Source organism: Mytilus edulis, chromosome 13, assembly GCF_963676685.1.
Source record: "Mytilus edulis chromosome 13, xbMytEdul2.2, whole genome shotgun sequence".
Classification (NCBI taxonomy): domain Eukaryota; kingdom Metazoa; phylum Mollusca; class Bivalvia; order Mytilida; family Mytilidae; genus Mytilus; species Mytilus edulis.
In genome coordinates this window covers 61,400,915-61,417,735 of record NC_092356.1, presented here as the reverse complement: position 1 = coordinate 61,417,735, position 16,821 = coordinate 61,400,915, and the positions used below count along the sequence as shown (strand labels likewise).

Below are 16,821 nucleotides of genomic sequence, written 5' to 3'. Positions count from 1 at the left end.
CTGAATTTTTCAAGCTAAAATTTTAATATGTTATATAAAATGTACCCTAAAGACCAGAAAATCAAAAATGATAACAATTAACACAATTAAATACGGAAGGGTGATTTAAATGTTTCTCAAATAATCGAAACTGTTGATCAGCGAGTTCACTTGAAAATCAAAATGATATACGAGAACTAAATGTTAACCATGTAAATACAAATCTTTAAGAGAAGTTTACATGGATGAAAGTTAATGTAGGTGAGTGAAATTCAGCTAACAGTCCAATGAGAATAAATATTACAAAATTTTGGTAAACAAAAACTAAGTAGCAGTTAATACAGATAACAAAATTGAAACAGCAACGCAGTATAAATTCCGCAAGAACGGAAATTCTTTCTTACATATTAATCATTTAGTTTTGAATAAACATTTCAGAAAAAAAAATCTTAATTTCTAATATATGTATAAGTTTTAATTGAAAGCTTATCCATATAAGTTAAAAAATTCCAGAAAGTTAAATTCAAATTTAACAAAGTTAGTTAAACTATATACAATGTATTCACCTAGGAGTCTTGAAAAAATGCCTTTCCATATATGTGCAGAAATAAGCTGCATTGTAGGTTAACTTTATGCCGAATGACAATGTACTTTAATTGGTTGTAATGCAACGATGGATTTATAGTAACGGGTACTGCAACCTATTTTTTCTAGATTGTTTATTATTCATGAGAGATGAATTTGGAACACTACTAGTACCCTGTGGAAATTGAATTACAAATAAATGCATCCCTGTAACCTGTAAATTGACTAAAAGGCCATGGAATAAGTGCAAGAAAATTATTGGAGCACATGTAAATATATGATAAAAAGGGACATTAAAATGTTTAATAGTTTTTATCATTTGCTTATTCAAAATGTATTCTAATAGGAGTAACCGTGAAAGTAAAAAAAAAAATTAAACCAAATTTCAATTATGTTTCGACGATTGTATTGGAAGCAAAACTTTTAAATGTATCACAACTGGTAAGAACACAATATGTGTCTTTTGGAATGCTCTTTATACATGAAAAAGGTAGCAGTTATGAACACTTTTAAACTTCGAGTAACCGTTATATTTGATTTTGTCGGCTTATTTCATGTGAATTAAGCGGATAAGTCTAGTAGAGTAAATCAATAATGATCAATTAAAATATATTCTGATAATTCATTTTAACTATACTAGTTCATTTTACTATGATCTAACTGTAATCAATCAATCAAATAGGCAAACTACTAAAACAATCAGAACGAGTCTCTATTCTTCCTTGCGTTTATAATCAGCTGATCGTAAATTACCTTCAGCCTTTGTTCAAATGCATTATAAGAAGGCTTCAGATAAATGTCAACAAAATAGTGTTTTCAATATGATCTCCGGTACTTACTTTGTGTTTTTTTAAATATAACAATGTGATGTTATCGTTGAAAGCAATTCAATATCTGTATTACTTACATGTTCTTCTTCCTGTTTACTGATGAAGTATATATTATATTACATATGAATGGAAATTTTTTGAAAAAAATAGCATCCAACATATATTTATATATACATTGGTCATAAGCCATTACATCTCTCTGGCTGTCAGTTTATTGTTGAGTTTGCTATGGTTGAGACTTGGTCGAGTATAGTCCAGAATCAAGTCAAATGTTGTTCAGACTCTACATTCTAATATTTATTAAAACAAAATAATCAAATTCTGAACGGTCGAGTAAGAATTCAGAACAGCCTAGTACAAATTCGTACCGTTTTAAACTTGGTTTGTAATGTATAAGAATGTCATTTGATGACGATCTGACAACTTACAAAGTTTCTGGTTGATAGCTTACGAATATGTATGTGTATTAATATTGATTCAAATATGTGTTTTGCGTATATAAATACCGTTGATATCTTCTGCTGGTGGTGGCAATCGTCTTCTTGTCGGCAATGGTTGAGGCAAGGATTTACTTTTTGGCACATTGCTTACTTCTAAAAAATAGAAATTGTTTAAATACTAAAATAAACAGATACCACAACAGTTTTACTTAAGATTTTTGATTATTGTTTACCAGAAGTCACAAAGGCGTGAACTTTTATAAAGATATTAATGTATATAACCTTTTGTTGTGGTAAAATTTAACAAAAAACGTTTCAGACTATGAACAAATTTCATAAAGGTAGAAATGGTATCAAGTGATATGATGCTTCAAAGTTAGACATATAAACCACATATGATGTTATGTAAATTGATTTACACATAAAACTAATTACACATATTTAAAGGATGATTTCTTTACGGTACCTTCCATAAATATTTACAACTACTGATCCGTCGTTGAAATTGCTAATGAACATTCTATCCTCGTTGGTATCATCAGTTATCAGAAGTTTTCACTCTTTTTCAGATAATATTATATTCATAGGGACAAACAGTGTTAGATATTAATATGCTCACTTTTGACCGGACATAGTTGCTACAAGTGAGACATGAATACACATCTGCTTTTGATAGGGATAGGGTTAAGATGTTAAGGATTTACTAATACTTTGCTCTTAACCTGTTAATCAACACTTTATAAATTTCATTCGTCCGAAGCGCCTTATGGTCTTAACCTTCATCAGGAACGCAGAACCCAGAATATTGGAAAGCCAGGAATGTATTAGAACCGAAACAGTCGACCGGCTATATGACCAGAAATGACATAATAATGATTTCCATATCTATCTACGGCCAACTTCGCTTGAGATAGTTGAAACCATAGTGTTTTAATATTTTGTATATTGATGAACTGAAGGTTCGTTAAAAATTATGTCAGAACCGATGTTCTGACTACTGAGTTGGAGGTACCACGGAGACTGACGATAGTTCACCAGCAGCGAGTTTTTTTTTGCAATTTTCCTTTACGTGAACTGTTAGAAATTATAGATCATTAAGGAATAATGGGCAGAAGAAAACAAATGCTTATATGTGTTTGGAATACATAATTTTAGTAACTACTATCGACCGACAGCAAAAACAAAATTCAATAGGCCTGTGTCATGTACTATTTTATCAGCTTTAATAAACAACTATTTTCACTTTTAACCTATTTTCCTTAGATAGGAGAAAACAGTTTGATAGCTTGAAATATAGAAAAGTCAGGGAAAGCTTTCAATGAAACAAACACATCGTTAGCACATACTTTCTTGTTACCCAAAGTACTAAGGTTTATCTACCCCCAGGTATAGATGGTCTTAACTTTTTTTGCACATCTTTTCTGATATTTGTATATTTGGCTTGCAATGCTCATCAACTTCGTGTTGTATTTGGACATTACATCGTTTGATTCGAGCACCACTGATGAGTCTCATGTAAAATAAACGCAACGTATCTTTAATGAATTTTTGATCCTTTCACTGAAAAGAATATATTCATTTCTTGATTCTGATAGCAAGCAGAGTAACCAAAAGTCCTGTTTCTTACTGCACACTCAAGTCAATGAGCTGTTATAAGATTTTATAAACATCATAGAGAAAAAGGTTTCAGCATAAATTTAACTTTTTACAACCTAAATAAATGTTATTAAACAAAGGTAACAGTAGAATACTGCTGTGCAATAATAATAAAATTATTAAAAGAAAACGAATCCGGGTAACAAACTAAAACAGAAGGAAACACATCAACTATAAGAGGAAAACAACAGAAACACTGAACTATAACAATAACAAACACTAGCATACATAGAAACGGACTATTTGAAAACAACAAATATTAAAACCATGTATATTAAAATTTTGTATAATGTATATGATATGGATTCACACATCACAATAGTTCCATTCAAATCAAATAGACAATTTCGATTTATCTTGAGAATAGGGATAATATATCTTGCTTTCCTCCAATATTGACTATATGGTCGACTTCAAACTAAACAATGGAAAACGCGAGGATTTCAATTTCAAATTGTCCACTTCCGATTTCTCAGCAGTAACTTACTCTCACCTCAAACGTATTGCGCTTGACTAAATGTGGAACCGGGTGGCGAGTAGTGCATGCATATCAAGAGACGATTAAATTGTCACCCGGTTTTGCTCTTTTAAAGTTCGTCGATTCCCTAGGTTTTTAATTAGTTCCTTGATTTGTGAGATTTGGCCATCAGTAAGCTAACGTTGCCTGAATTTTTCAAGCTAAAATTTTAATATGTTATATAAAATGTACCCTAAAGACCAGAAAATCAAAAATGATAACAATTAACACTTTTATATACGGAAGGGTGATTAAAATGTTTCTCAAATAATCGAAACTGTTGATCAGCGAGTTCACTTGAAAATCAAAATGATATACGAGAACTAAATGTTAACCATGTAAATACAAATATTTAAGAGAAGTTTACATGGATGAAATTTAATGTAGATGAGTGTAATTCAACTAACAGTCCAATGAGAATAAATATTACAAAATTTTGGTAAACAAAAACTAAGTAGCAGTAAATACAGATAACAGAATTGAAACAGCAACACAGTATCAATTCTGCAAGAACGGAAATTCTTTCTTGGTTATTAATCATTTAGTTTTGAATAAACATTTCAGAAAAAAAAGAAAATCTTGATTTCTTATATATGTATAAGTTTTAATTGAAAGCTTATCCATATAGGTTAAAACAATTGAAGAAAGTTAAATTTAAATTTAACAAAGTCAGTTAAAATATATATAATGTATTCACCTAGGAGTCTTGAAAAATTCCCGTTCCATATATGTGCAGAAATAAGACACTTTTGTCAACTGCATTGTAGGTTAACTTTATGCCGAATGACAATGAACTTTAATTGATTGTAATGCAACGATGGATTTATAGTAACGGGTACTGCAACCCATTTTTTCTAGATCTTTTATTATTCATGAGATGAATTGGGAACACTACTAGTACCCTATGGAAATTGAATTACAAATAAATGCATCCCTGTAACCTGTAAAGTGACTAAAAGGCCATGGAATGAGCGCAAGAAAATTATTAGAGCACATGGATATATATGATAAAAAGGGACATTAAAAATGTTTAATAAGTTTTAACATTTGCTTATTCAAAATGTATTCTTATAGGAATAACCGTGAAAGTAAAACAAATTAAACCGAATTTCAACTATGTTTCGACGATTGTATTGGAAGCAAAACTTTTAAATGTATCACGACTGGTAAGAACACAATATGTGTCTTTTGGAATGCTCTTTTTACATGAAACAGATAACAGTTATGAACACTTTTAAACTTCGAGTAACCGTTATATTTGATTTTCTCGGCTTATTTCATGTGAATTAAGAGGATAAGTATAGTAGAGTAAATCAATAATGATCAATTAAAATCTATTCTGATAATTCATTTTTACTATACTAGTTCATTTTACTATGATCTAACTGTAATCAATCAATCAAATAGGCAAACTACTAAAACAATCAGAACGAGTCTCTATTCTTCCTTGCGTTTATGAGCAGCTGATCGTAAATTACTTTCAGCCTTTGTTCAAATGCATTATAAGAAGGCTTCAGATAAATGTCAACAAAATAGTGTTTTCAATATGATCTCCGGTACTTACTTTGTGTTTTTTTAAATATAACAATGTGATGTTATCGTTGAAAGCAATTCAATATCTGTATTACTTACATGTTCTTCTTCCTGTTTACTGATGAAGTATATATTATATTACATATGAAAGGATTTTTTATGCAAAAAATGCATCCAACATATATTTATATATATATTGGTCATGAGCCATTACATCTCTCTGGCTGTCAGTTTATTGTTGAGTTTGCTATGGTTGAGACTTGGTCGAGTATAGTCCAGACTCAAGTCAAATGTGGTTCAGACTCTACATTCTAATATTTATTAAAACAAAATAATCAAATTCTGAACGTTCGAGTAAGAATTCAGAACAGCCTAGTACAAATTCGCACCATTTTACACTTGGTTTGTAATGTATAAGAATGTCATTTGATGACGATCTGACAACTTATAGAGTTGCTGGTTGATAGCTTACGTGTATGTATGTGTATTAATATTGATTCAAATATGTGGTTTGCGCATATAAATACCGTTGATATCTTCTGCAGGTAAACGTGGTGTTGGCAATCGTCTTCTCGGTGGCAATGCAGGAGGCAAGGATTTATTTTTTGGAACATTGCCCACATCTGAAAAATAGAAATTGTTTAAATACTAAAATAAACAGATACCACAACAGTTTTATTTAAGATTTTTGATTATTGTTTACCAGTAGTCACAAAGGCGTGAACTTTTATAAAGATATTAATGTATATAACCTTTTGTTGTGGTAAAATTTAACAAAAAACGTTTCAGACTATGAACATATTTCATAAAGGTAGAACTGGTATCAAGTGATATGATGCTTCAAAGTTAGACATATAAACCACATATAATGTTATGTATATTGAATTACACATAAAACTAATTACACATATTTAAAGGATGACTTATTTACGGTACCTTCCATAAATATTTACAACTACTGATCCGTTGAAATTGCTGATGAACATTCTATCCCCGTTGGTATCATCAGTTATCAGAAGTTTTCACTCTTTTTCAGATAATATTATGTTCATAGGGACAAACAGTGTTATATATTAATATGCTCACTTTTGACCGGACATAGTTGCTACAAGTGAGACATGAAGACACATCTGCTTCTAATAGGGATAGGGTTAAGATATTTAGGATCAACTGACACTTTGGTCTTAACCTGTTAATCAACACTTTATAAATTTCATTCGTCCGAAGCGCCTTATGGTCTTGACCTTCATCAGGAACGCAGAACCCAGAATATTGGAAAGCCAAGAATGTATTAGAACCGAAACAGTCGACCGGCTATATGACCAGAAATGACATAATAATGATTTCCATATCTATCTACGGCCAACTTGGCTTGAGATAGTTGAAACCATAGTTGTTTTAATATTTTTCAAATTGATGAACTGCAGGTTCGTTAAAAATTATGTCAAAACCGACGTTCTGACTACTGAGCTGATGGTACAACGGAGACTGACGATAGTTCACCAGGTTTTTCTTTTGCATTGTTCCTTTACGTGAACTGTTAGAAATTTTAGATTATTAATGAATAATGGGCAGAAGAAAAAAATGCTTATATGTGTTTGGAATACATAGTTTTAGTAACTACTATCGACCGACAGCAAAAACAAAATTCAATAGGCTTGTGTCATGTATTATTTTATCAGTTTTAATAAACAACTATTTTCACTTTTAACCTATTTTCCTTAGATAGGAGAAAAACAGTTTGATAGCTTGAAATATAAAAAAAGTCTCTGCCTGTCAGGGAAAGCTTTCAATGAAACAAACACATCATTAGCACATACTTTCTTGTTACTCAAAGCACTAAGGTTTATCTACCCCAAGGTATAGATGGTCTTAACTGTTTTGGCACATCTTTTCTGATATTTGAACATTTGGCTTGCAATGCTCATCAACTTCGTGTTGTATTTGGACCTTTCATCGTTTGATTCGAGCACCACTGATGAGTCTCATGTAGACGAAACGCAACGTATCTTTGATGAGTTATTGCTCCTTTCACTGAAAAGAATATATTCATTTCTTGCTTCTGATAGCAGGCAAAGTAACCAAAAGTCCTGTTTCTTACTGCACACTCACGTCAATGAGCTGTTATAAGATTTTATAAACATCATAGAGAAAAAGGTTTCAGCATAAATTTAACATTTTACCACTTAAATAAATGTTATTAAATAAAGGCAACAGTAGAATACCGCTGTGCAATAATCATAATATGTAGGGTATTCAACAATGAAAGAATCGTTAATACCCTACAACAAGGTCAAGACGGCCCCTAGCGTCGATTAAAGCGGTACTATTTATAAAAATAAACCATGCACAGTTCACCTTCTTGCTCCCCACCCATGTCGGAATGCCAACTTGTGCGATGCTTGTGTACAACGGTTCTCCAGTCGAAAGCACCAGGGATACAAGAAAAGTGCAGTAATTTTGAAAGACATCGATCGCCACTAAAATATGCTTGAAGTTACACAAGTCGGGAGCAGTCAGTGAATTATATAATTTATAATTACGGGCGAGGTTTATTATTTATATTATTTTGTGCGCACATTATATTATTTTGTGCGCACAATATATTTAAGTTATGCGCACAATATATTTAAGTTGTGCGCACAATCTGTATGTTTTCCTTTGCATGTCCCTAGCAGGGCTCCGTACTATTTACTGTGTGTGTCCAATTTGCTTGATATGATCCAAATCTTCGTCTTCGAATTCTTTTGAACATTTTTTCTTCATAATATCTTAATGATTTACAAACACCAACTTTTAAGGATATAAGTTATATTCAGAAAAAGGTATTGAAATAAAATATTGCCGTTGAGAGAATCGAATTTACGTATATTAAGACAATATTCACTTACGAATTTTCTTGAAAGGTTGGCGTATACTTCTGTAAGCAAACTGTTTATCATACTCTCTGTTCATTTTGTCACATTTTCTTGAATTGTTTGATAGCTGTGTATAATAATATAAGTGTGTTATAAGATAAACAAAAACAAAAACAAAAACAAAAACGCAACATAATTTTTATTACACTAATCGTCAAGAGAAAATCAAAAGCTTTGGTAATCCCATTACAGTTCTGGTAAGTATATATTGCATAATCTTTTATTTATCTTTTCAAATTTACAGTTTCACCGAATTCAGCAAATACTCGTATATATGTTTTCAATCAGACAGTTCAATCGATCATTTGATTAAATTGGAATATGTTTTTTAAACGGTTGTGTGGAAGAGTAGAGACTCCATGCACAACAAGTCATCAATCCAATATGAAGGACTATTAAAAACGTTATTTATTATTACACAGCCGAAATGAAACGATATTTTACGGGGTAGTCGTGTTGTTTAAGTAGCCAATATATAGCAGGGAACTTATCATGTTCAGAGGTGGCCTTAAGCTGAAATGTGTTTGTAAGTTGTAACTGTTTACCATTTGATACTAGATGGCTCGTACGGCCTTAAAAGTAGATGAATTAATAATTTTATTCTGAAGATTTTTCTAATTGTATTTAGTCTACCATCAATATTTTGAGCAGATTGCATATGAATATCTTGTTCGATGTCCAATAAAAATTATAAAATAACTCAAACACAGTAACAAATTTAGAGAAACATGTTAGACTTCATTCAAGTTGTTGATAATCTAACTCATGTACCTACTTTGATATTGGCAAGGCTTCAAAAAAAGAGTAACGAAGTGTCGTAAAGAATGGAAAAAAGGTGCAAGGTATACGAATAAACCTGTAGTAAACAACATACTAGAATGTTTTGGGGTGCACGTTTGGAAAAAAAATCAAAATGCTTACAATGAAAAATAGTTCCAGTAAATCATAATTCTACGATGATACGCAAGAAAAAAAACTTTTTGACAATCATTGCTTACCACGGCCTTAACCAGTATCAATCATTGAACTTTGTATATATATGTGCCTATAAACAGCAACAGATAGCTAACAAATTATGTGAATCGCTTTTACAAATCTATTTGAGTGCAGATTAAGGTGTCAGACCACCAATTACTCCCTCCAATTTAGAACGTAAAAGTAGCCCTACTCTGACACAAAATAGTGCTTTTGATGTCCTTGTTCACTTAAACTAACCAACAAATTTGCAGAAATGAAACTTTTGGTGAAAGACAAATATATCTAGACCATTTTGAGCCAAAATTTACTTGTCTATGAGTTTGCATTAAAAATTGAGGAATAATGCTCTACCTAGTATACTAATTTAAGATTTCCAGAAAACTAGGGGTTATTTTTGGAGTACCTCTGTTCGAAGGTCAGTTATTTTGTTAGAAGGCTTTACAGGTATACATGGTGAAAATTGGCCTGTAGAAAGCTGATACATATACCATTCATGATATATCTGGTTTCTATGAAGTTTCACTTAAGGTAAAATATTTAGAAAGATGTGAAAATTGCAAAATTTGGTTGAACAGATAGGAATTTTTAATTGGTGGTCTGACACCTTAATCAGTACAAAAATTTATGCAATGAAAAACCAATTGTTCAGAGAACAATTGAAGGTCTTTCAACCCCAAATGATAATGTTTTGATAGGAAAATATTCACTTTTAGTTTAAAATATCAATTCTAATATCAGATAATAGAAACATATACTCTGATTTCAAAAAAATATGATTTCTCTATACTGTTGCTAAATAACTTTTAGGGTGATAAGTAGGTACTTCTGGTCTTTTTACTTCCGGATTCATTAGAACCTTACTTCACACTAGTTCTAGTAATTTTTACATTAAAATAATGCAAAAATGGCTACTTCCGGTTGACCATCTTCAAGGTCATATGTCTGCAACACAATGTAAAATACCACATTACTTTATCATGTACCAAGAAGAAGTTAAAGCAAAGGTCAAGAACGTCAAATTAAACTTTGACCTTGACTTTAATTTCAAGGTCATAATGCAAGGACCTCAAATCAAAAGACCATATTACATATGGTTAATGAGTTATATCACCATACACGTAATTTTTAATATGAGAAGGAAGATTGATTGATTGATTGTTGGTTGCTTAACGTCAAGTGGCAAATATTTCATGTATATTCAGGACGAGAACAAGTTCACACTAATTACAATAGGTAGGTCTTGTCATAATAGAGTACATAAGGGTTATTGTCGGGGAAATTTCGACTGCCACTGGAAAATGAGGGTATATTGGATAGGGACAGAAATTTTTCCTTACAACAGGCCACCTACGGGCCCTCAAAGAGTTGTTGTAAGGGTTCTTAACGTACAAAGAGCGTGGCACTCTCTTTACACGAGACATCGGACTTAAAGTCCCCATTCTGACCGGACGTGACTGCGAACTTAATACATGTCCCGCACAGTCAAACGGACGCCCCACTTCGGCAAGCGTTTGACTGCCGGTCGGGAGAAGACCAACTGACCATATTTGTATTCCCCAGTCACCCTTGGGGATGAGAAGGAAGAAAACTCCCATTAAATGTCAATGTACCCTTTGAAGAAATAATTATCTGTTACGTGTTGCAACTAACTATTTAGTAAAAATATTTTGTAGATATCTTTAACGGTTTTTTAAACATAAACTTAGTTTAAACATATTTATTTATAGTGGACTGGGAAACAAGTTTTGCAACTTATATTAATCCCTTTCCACTTTGCGAGTGCGAGTGCTGCCTTGTAGCGGCATTAGCCTAAACATAAACTTGACCTATGCTCATGACCTTGTTTTCTTTTTGGTGGATCAATGACATCTAATCAAAAGACCATAGGTCTCTATCACTTATTGTTTACCAGTTACAAATGCATATCACTTATATCATGAAGATGTAACGAGCAATTTTGTCAACTAAATTTGTCGGGTTCTTTTACTGATGCAAATGAGAAGTCGACACAATAACAATGTCTAGGAGATAACTTTTACAAGAAAAGTGTTCTGTTAAATAGGGTCAGTCTCAATAGCATATATAAACTGTTTGATATCACATACAAAATATCCAAGCAACATCTTGTGAAACAACAAAACTGCACAAGAAAGAAAAAAGTTAGGCGGGGAAAAAAATTATCAGAACAAAATCAAAAGGTCTTTCCACGGAAAAGTGGAAAGACTGAATTACACAAAGAAAGTTTAAGATTACCTAACGTTGTAATGTTAACACATTTTTAGTAAGTGAACACAAAGAATATTAACGAGGCAACCTACTTCACCTCCCGGTCGCTATAAATATTAACGGAGAAGGAATTGTCTATTTTGTAAAGCTGCCAATACTAGCAGCTCTTTCATCAGCTCCTTTACAATGTGTACAAGACAAAGCTATCCCATCTACGCAATATTCGAACTGTGAAATGGAAAACTCAATGTATGTATTAACTTGTAACATCTGTGGATTTAAATAAGCGGAAGAAACAATGGTAAAAATTAACTTCATTAAATGGTATCATGCTAATTGTTCGACTAATTCAGGGAAATAAAACATTTTAAAACAAATTCGGAAAAACTAAGTGGTTAAAAAAGTATTTCCGATGTCACTTTGTGGTCTGACCCAAATATCAATATATGTTCGATGAAATTTCCTCATTTAAAAAAAAGTATGTAATACACTGACATTCAAATAAGTATATAGTCATCAGAAACGCTCAGAATCAAATCATTGAAAGCCAAAAATGTATCAGTACATAAACACGTGAAGGGCTGTATGACAGAAAGGTACATACGTATAATAACCAAATCCTTCTGAGGTCAACTTTACTCGAGGTTGTTGGAACTTTAATTTTTTTCTTTATAATTTTTAAATTTATGAACGGGACAATTAAAAAAAAAAAAGTAAAAAAAAGATGTATATAGTTTACCATCCTAAATATTTACAAAAAGATGTCAGTTAATGAATATTAAGAAAACACACACAAATCTGATAACATGCCATTATGTACGTGTGATTAAGAATTAATAAATCAAACCCAAGTTCATAAAATTACACCATCACGATATAATAGTTTCTCTAATTCTTACCCGATTTATCCTTTTCCTGACCTGTTGATTATTTTTATTTAATCAACGTGTGGATCGTTTGATCTCAGATACTCATTAGTCAAATTTCGATTATGACGTCAAGTTATCTTGCTTTCCTCTGAATTTCCTATTGTGTCGTCATGAAACAAGGCGACCATGCCTGATGACGTCTCATAGAAAGAAGACATCTTTTTGCAGATCATTTGAAAAGAAGGAACAAGTTCGCCTGCATATGCATATTGTTTAAAAATCATTAGAGAAACAGACTCCACCACCAAATCTCGTGTAATACGATATTTATCCACTCTCGACAGTTAAATTTGAAAATTTAACTGTCTCGAGTGAATAAATATCGTATCACACTTCATGCAGTGGTAGAATCTATGTAAACATATCTAGCTTTTTAATATGTACACATGTATTTATACATGCAATGTGCGCTTTCACAATACGTAGATAAACTCATAAACCTTTTGCTGGCATCTTTATCAAATTTACTATCAACTAAAACATCTTTTTGTTGGTGCCTTTGTTTGCTTGAATTTTTCAGTTAATTGTGATGTATGTTTACACAATTTTTGCCGCTGGATCCCAATTATTGTTACATTTACCATATGTCTGTTTGGGTTGCTTATCCAATTTTGTCAATATAACGTTACTATAAACGACTGTTATACAAGTGGGAGGTTTAGCTAGCTATACAAGCAGTTGTAACCCACCTTTTTCCCTTGGGAAATGCCTGTCCCAAGTCAGGAAAATGGTTTTTTTTTCACTCATTCTACATAAAAAGAAATCTACATAAAAAAAATATAATTTGTAATATTTATTTTTAAATGACGTGTTTCAATTTAAATCATGTAAAATAATTACAAATATAAATATTTATTCTCACCTTTACATAATGTATGAAAAACACATAAAAGCAAGTGGTATGTTAAAAAAACAAGTGTTCAGCAATTAACTTGATTGTCTTTTGACTTTCAATAAAAAACCAACTTAACAGGAAGTATTTGTGAATAAAGTTCATACATTAATCTAGAAACTTTCTATATGCGTTACCATTCCTAATAGAAAAAATATTTATCGATCCAAAAATCCCGATGAATTTTTACACATATCTTTAATGGTCATGTTCCTTACAAAATACAAAATTGTTAAAAACGAAATGGATATTGCGGATGATTATCTGAGTAAACTGTTAATTCATATTAATTACCGGCGTTTCATCAAGGAGATGCATGAATTTCTCTAGTCGTTCCTAAAACACTACTGTGGTATTAAATTTCGAACACAACCTTTCTGAAATTCTGTCTGAAACCACATTAAAAAAAGACCTTTATAATAAGTTAGGAATTGATAAATTCTCACTCAAATAAATGAGAGAAACAAGTACTTCCATTAAAAAATCAAAGCACTGTAAGAACTATAGGACATTAATCAAAAACATGATGAAAACTGTGGCAGTGTTGCTTAAATTGTTTATCACAGCTTGTTATATCTCATGTTTCAATTTTTTTGGGTCATGTTTTAAAAAAAAAGAAACAAGAGTGCACACACTGAAATGTCTCGCCTTCTTTACTAATCATTGATATTATGTAAATAGTCCTAAATATAAAGCTTTATTACAACTGTCAGATAAACTTAACATTGACCAAGAAAACAAGACATTGACCAATGAACCGTGAAAATGAGGTCAAGGTCAAATAAAACCTGCGCGACTGACATATAGATCATACAATATTTTCATACACCAAATAAACAGTTGACCATATAGTATCAAAAAACAAAGACCAAAACTCAAAAACTTAACTTTGACCACTGAACCATGAAAATGAGGTAACGGTCAGATGACATCTGCCAGCTAGACATGTATACCTTACAATTATTCCATACACCAAATATAGTAGACCTGTTGCATACAGTATAAGAAAAACAGACCAAAACACAAAAACCTAACTATAACCACTGAACCATAAAAATGAGGTCAAGGTCAGATGATACCTGCCAGTTGGACAAGTACACCTTACAATCATTCAATACACCAAATATAGTAGACCTATTGCATACAGGATAAGAAAAACTGACCAAAAAACAAAAACTTAAGTATAACCACTTAACCATGAAAATGAGGTCAAGGTCAGATGACACCTACCAGTTGGACATGTACACCTTACAGTCCTTCCATACACCGAATATACAAGACCTATTGCTTATTGTATCTGAGATATGGACTTGACCACCAAAACTTAACCTTGTTCACTAATCCATGAAATGAGGTCGAGGTCAAGTGAAAACTGTCTGGCGGGCATGAGGACCTTGCAAGGTACGCACATACAAAAAATAGTTAACCTATTACATATAATAAGAGAGAATTTAACATTACAAAAAAATCTTAACTTTTTTTTCAAGTAGTCACTGAACCATGAAAATGAGGTCAAGGACATTAGACATGTGACTGACAAAACTTCGTAACATGAGGCATCTATATACAAAGTATGAAGCATCCAAGTCTTTCACCCTTTAAAATATAAAGCTTTTTTTTAAGAAGTTAGCTAACGCCGTCGCCGACGGATCACTATCTCTATGTCGAGTTTTCTGCGACAAAAGTCGTAGGCTCTACAAAAATAGTACACAACGTTAGGGACGACATCAAAAGTTCAATGTAGGATAAAAAACTTAATTCATATAGTTTTTTCACTGACCCCCTACCCCCTACCCCCTCTTAATTTAGGAAAAAATTGATTGACCAATAAGGATATATAGAAAATCGATGTCAATTAAACAAAACTTGCAGCAAATTGACCCCACCCCAACCGCCAAAATGTTTGAATTAAGTTTTTTATCCTTCATTGATTTTTTTATGTCGTCCCTTATCCGTAAGAACCTGTTGAATATCTTATAGTTCTAGTCGGTAGTTGATGAATGTCTAATTATATTACTAGGTAGTTGATGAATGTTCTTTACATATAGCAGGTACCTGTTGCATGTACTATATCTATAGCAGGTAATTGTTGAATTTCCAATAGATATAGCAGGTACGTAATGATAACCTATTGTTACAGGAGGAACTTGTTGAATGTCCTAAAGTTATAGCATGTACTTGACGAATGTCCTTAATTTAAGGCAACTTGATGAAAGTCTTATAGTCTTTAAGTGTTCTCGATGAATGTCCTATTGTCATAGCATGTACTTGTTGAATGTCATATATATATAGCAGGTTTTTTTAATGAATATCCTATTGGTATAGAAGGTACGTGTCGAATATACTTTAGATAAAGCATGTACGTGTTGATTTTGTTTTTGTTATAGTAGGAACTTGTTGAATGTCCTATAAAATAACAATTACTTGTTGAATGTCCTATAGTTATATAAGGTACTCGATGATTTCCCTTTAGTCAAAGCATGTACTTTTTGAATGTCCTATAGTCATATTTGGCACTTGGTAATATCCTACAGTTATAATAGGTACGTAATCAAAGTCATATACATATAGCAAGTACTTGTTGACTATCCCATACTTAAAAGTAGATACATGATGAATGTTCTATAGCCATATAGATGATACGTGTTGAATGTTTTAGTCATAGCAGGTACTTGGTGAATGTCCTGCAGTCATATCAGGTACTTGTTGAATGTCCTATTGTTAAACATGTAATATGTAAAAGGTTTAAAGTATGTACTCAATGGACGTCATTAAAGCCAGTCACACTGTCACGTTTTACTACGGTTTAAAATGCTAAGTTTTAACTACGTTCTGAATGAAAATGTCCCGTTATTTTGAAAGCTAGGTTTTACTAGGTTTGTGCTTCGTTCTTACCACGTTTTTCTACGTATTAATACGTGTAGACCAACGTTTCCATCGCGCATTGATACGTTTCGATACGTAGTTAGCACGTTTGGTTACGGTCCGCTAAGCTTTGATACGTTTTCTAGGTTTCTACCTCGTTTCAATTTTCGCTACGTTTGTTGTTGAATTTTCAAAACATACACATGATACAGGAAGGTCCCGTTTTGAACAAGGATCACTACGTTTCGATACGCTTCGTTACGTATATTCCCGTTTCGCTACGCTTTCAAAATGTAGTAAAACGTAGCTCTTGAAACGTGACATTGTGACTGGGGCTTTACATATAGCAGGTAGTTGTTGACTGTCCTATATAAATAGCAGGTAATTAAGTGTTGAATTACAGAATATCCTATTGGCAAAGAAGGTAATCATTGAATGTCCTATAGATTTAGCAGGTAATTGTTGAATTTCCT

General features: G+C 32.1%; 1 protein-coding gene across 1 annotated transcript in view; it reads right to left on the bottom strand.

Annotated features, from left to right (window-relative positions):
* Nucleotides 1-8,530, bottom strand: part of LOC139500597 (uncharacterized) — a 35,828-nt gene extending 27,298 nt beyond the window's left edge. Inside the window, exons 1-3 of the mRNA XM_071289351.1 lie at nucleotides 8,432-8,530; nucleotides 6,068-6,163; nucleotides 1,901-1,987 (exon numbers count right to left, since the gene is read on the bottom strand). Coding sequence (XP_071145452.1) covers nucleotides 1,901-1,987; nucleotides 6,068-6,163; nucleotides 8,432-8,495 — 247 coding nt within the window. The 5' untranslated portion in view covers nucleotides 8,496-8,530. The remainder of the gene's footprint in view (nucleotides 1-1,900; nucleotides 1,988-6,067; nucleotides 6,164-8,431) is intronic.
* Between the last annotated feature and the right edge of the window lie 8,291 nt (nucleotides 8,531-16,821).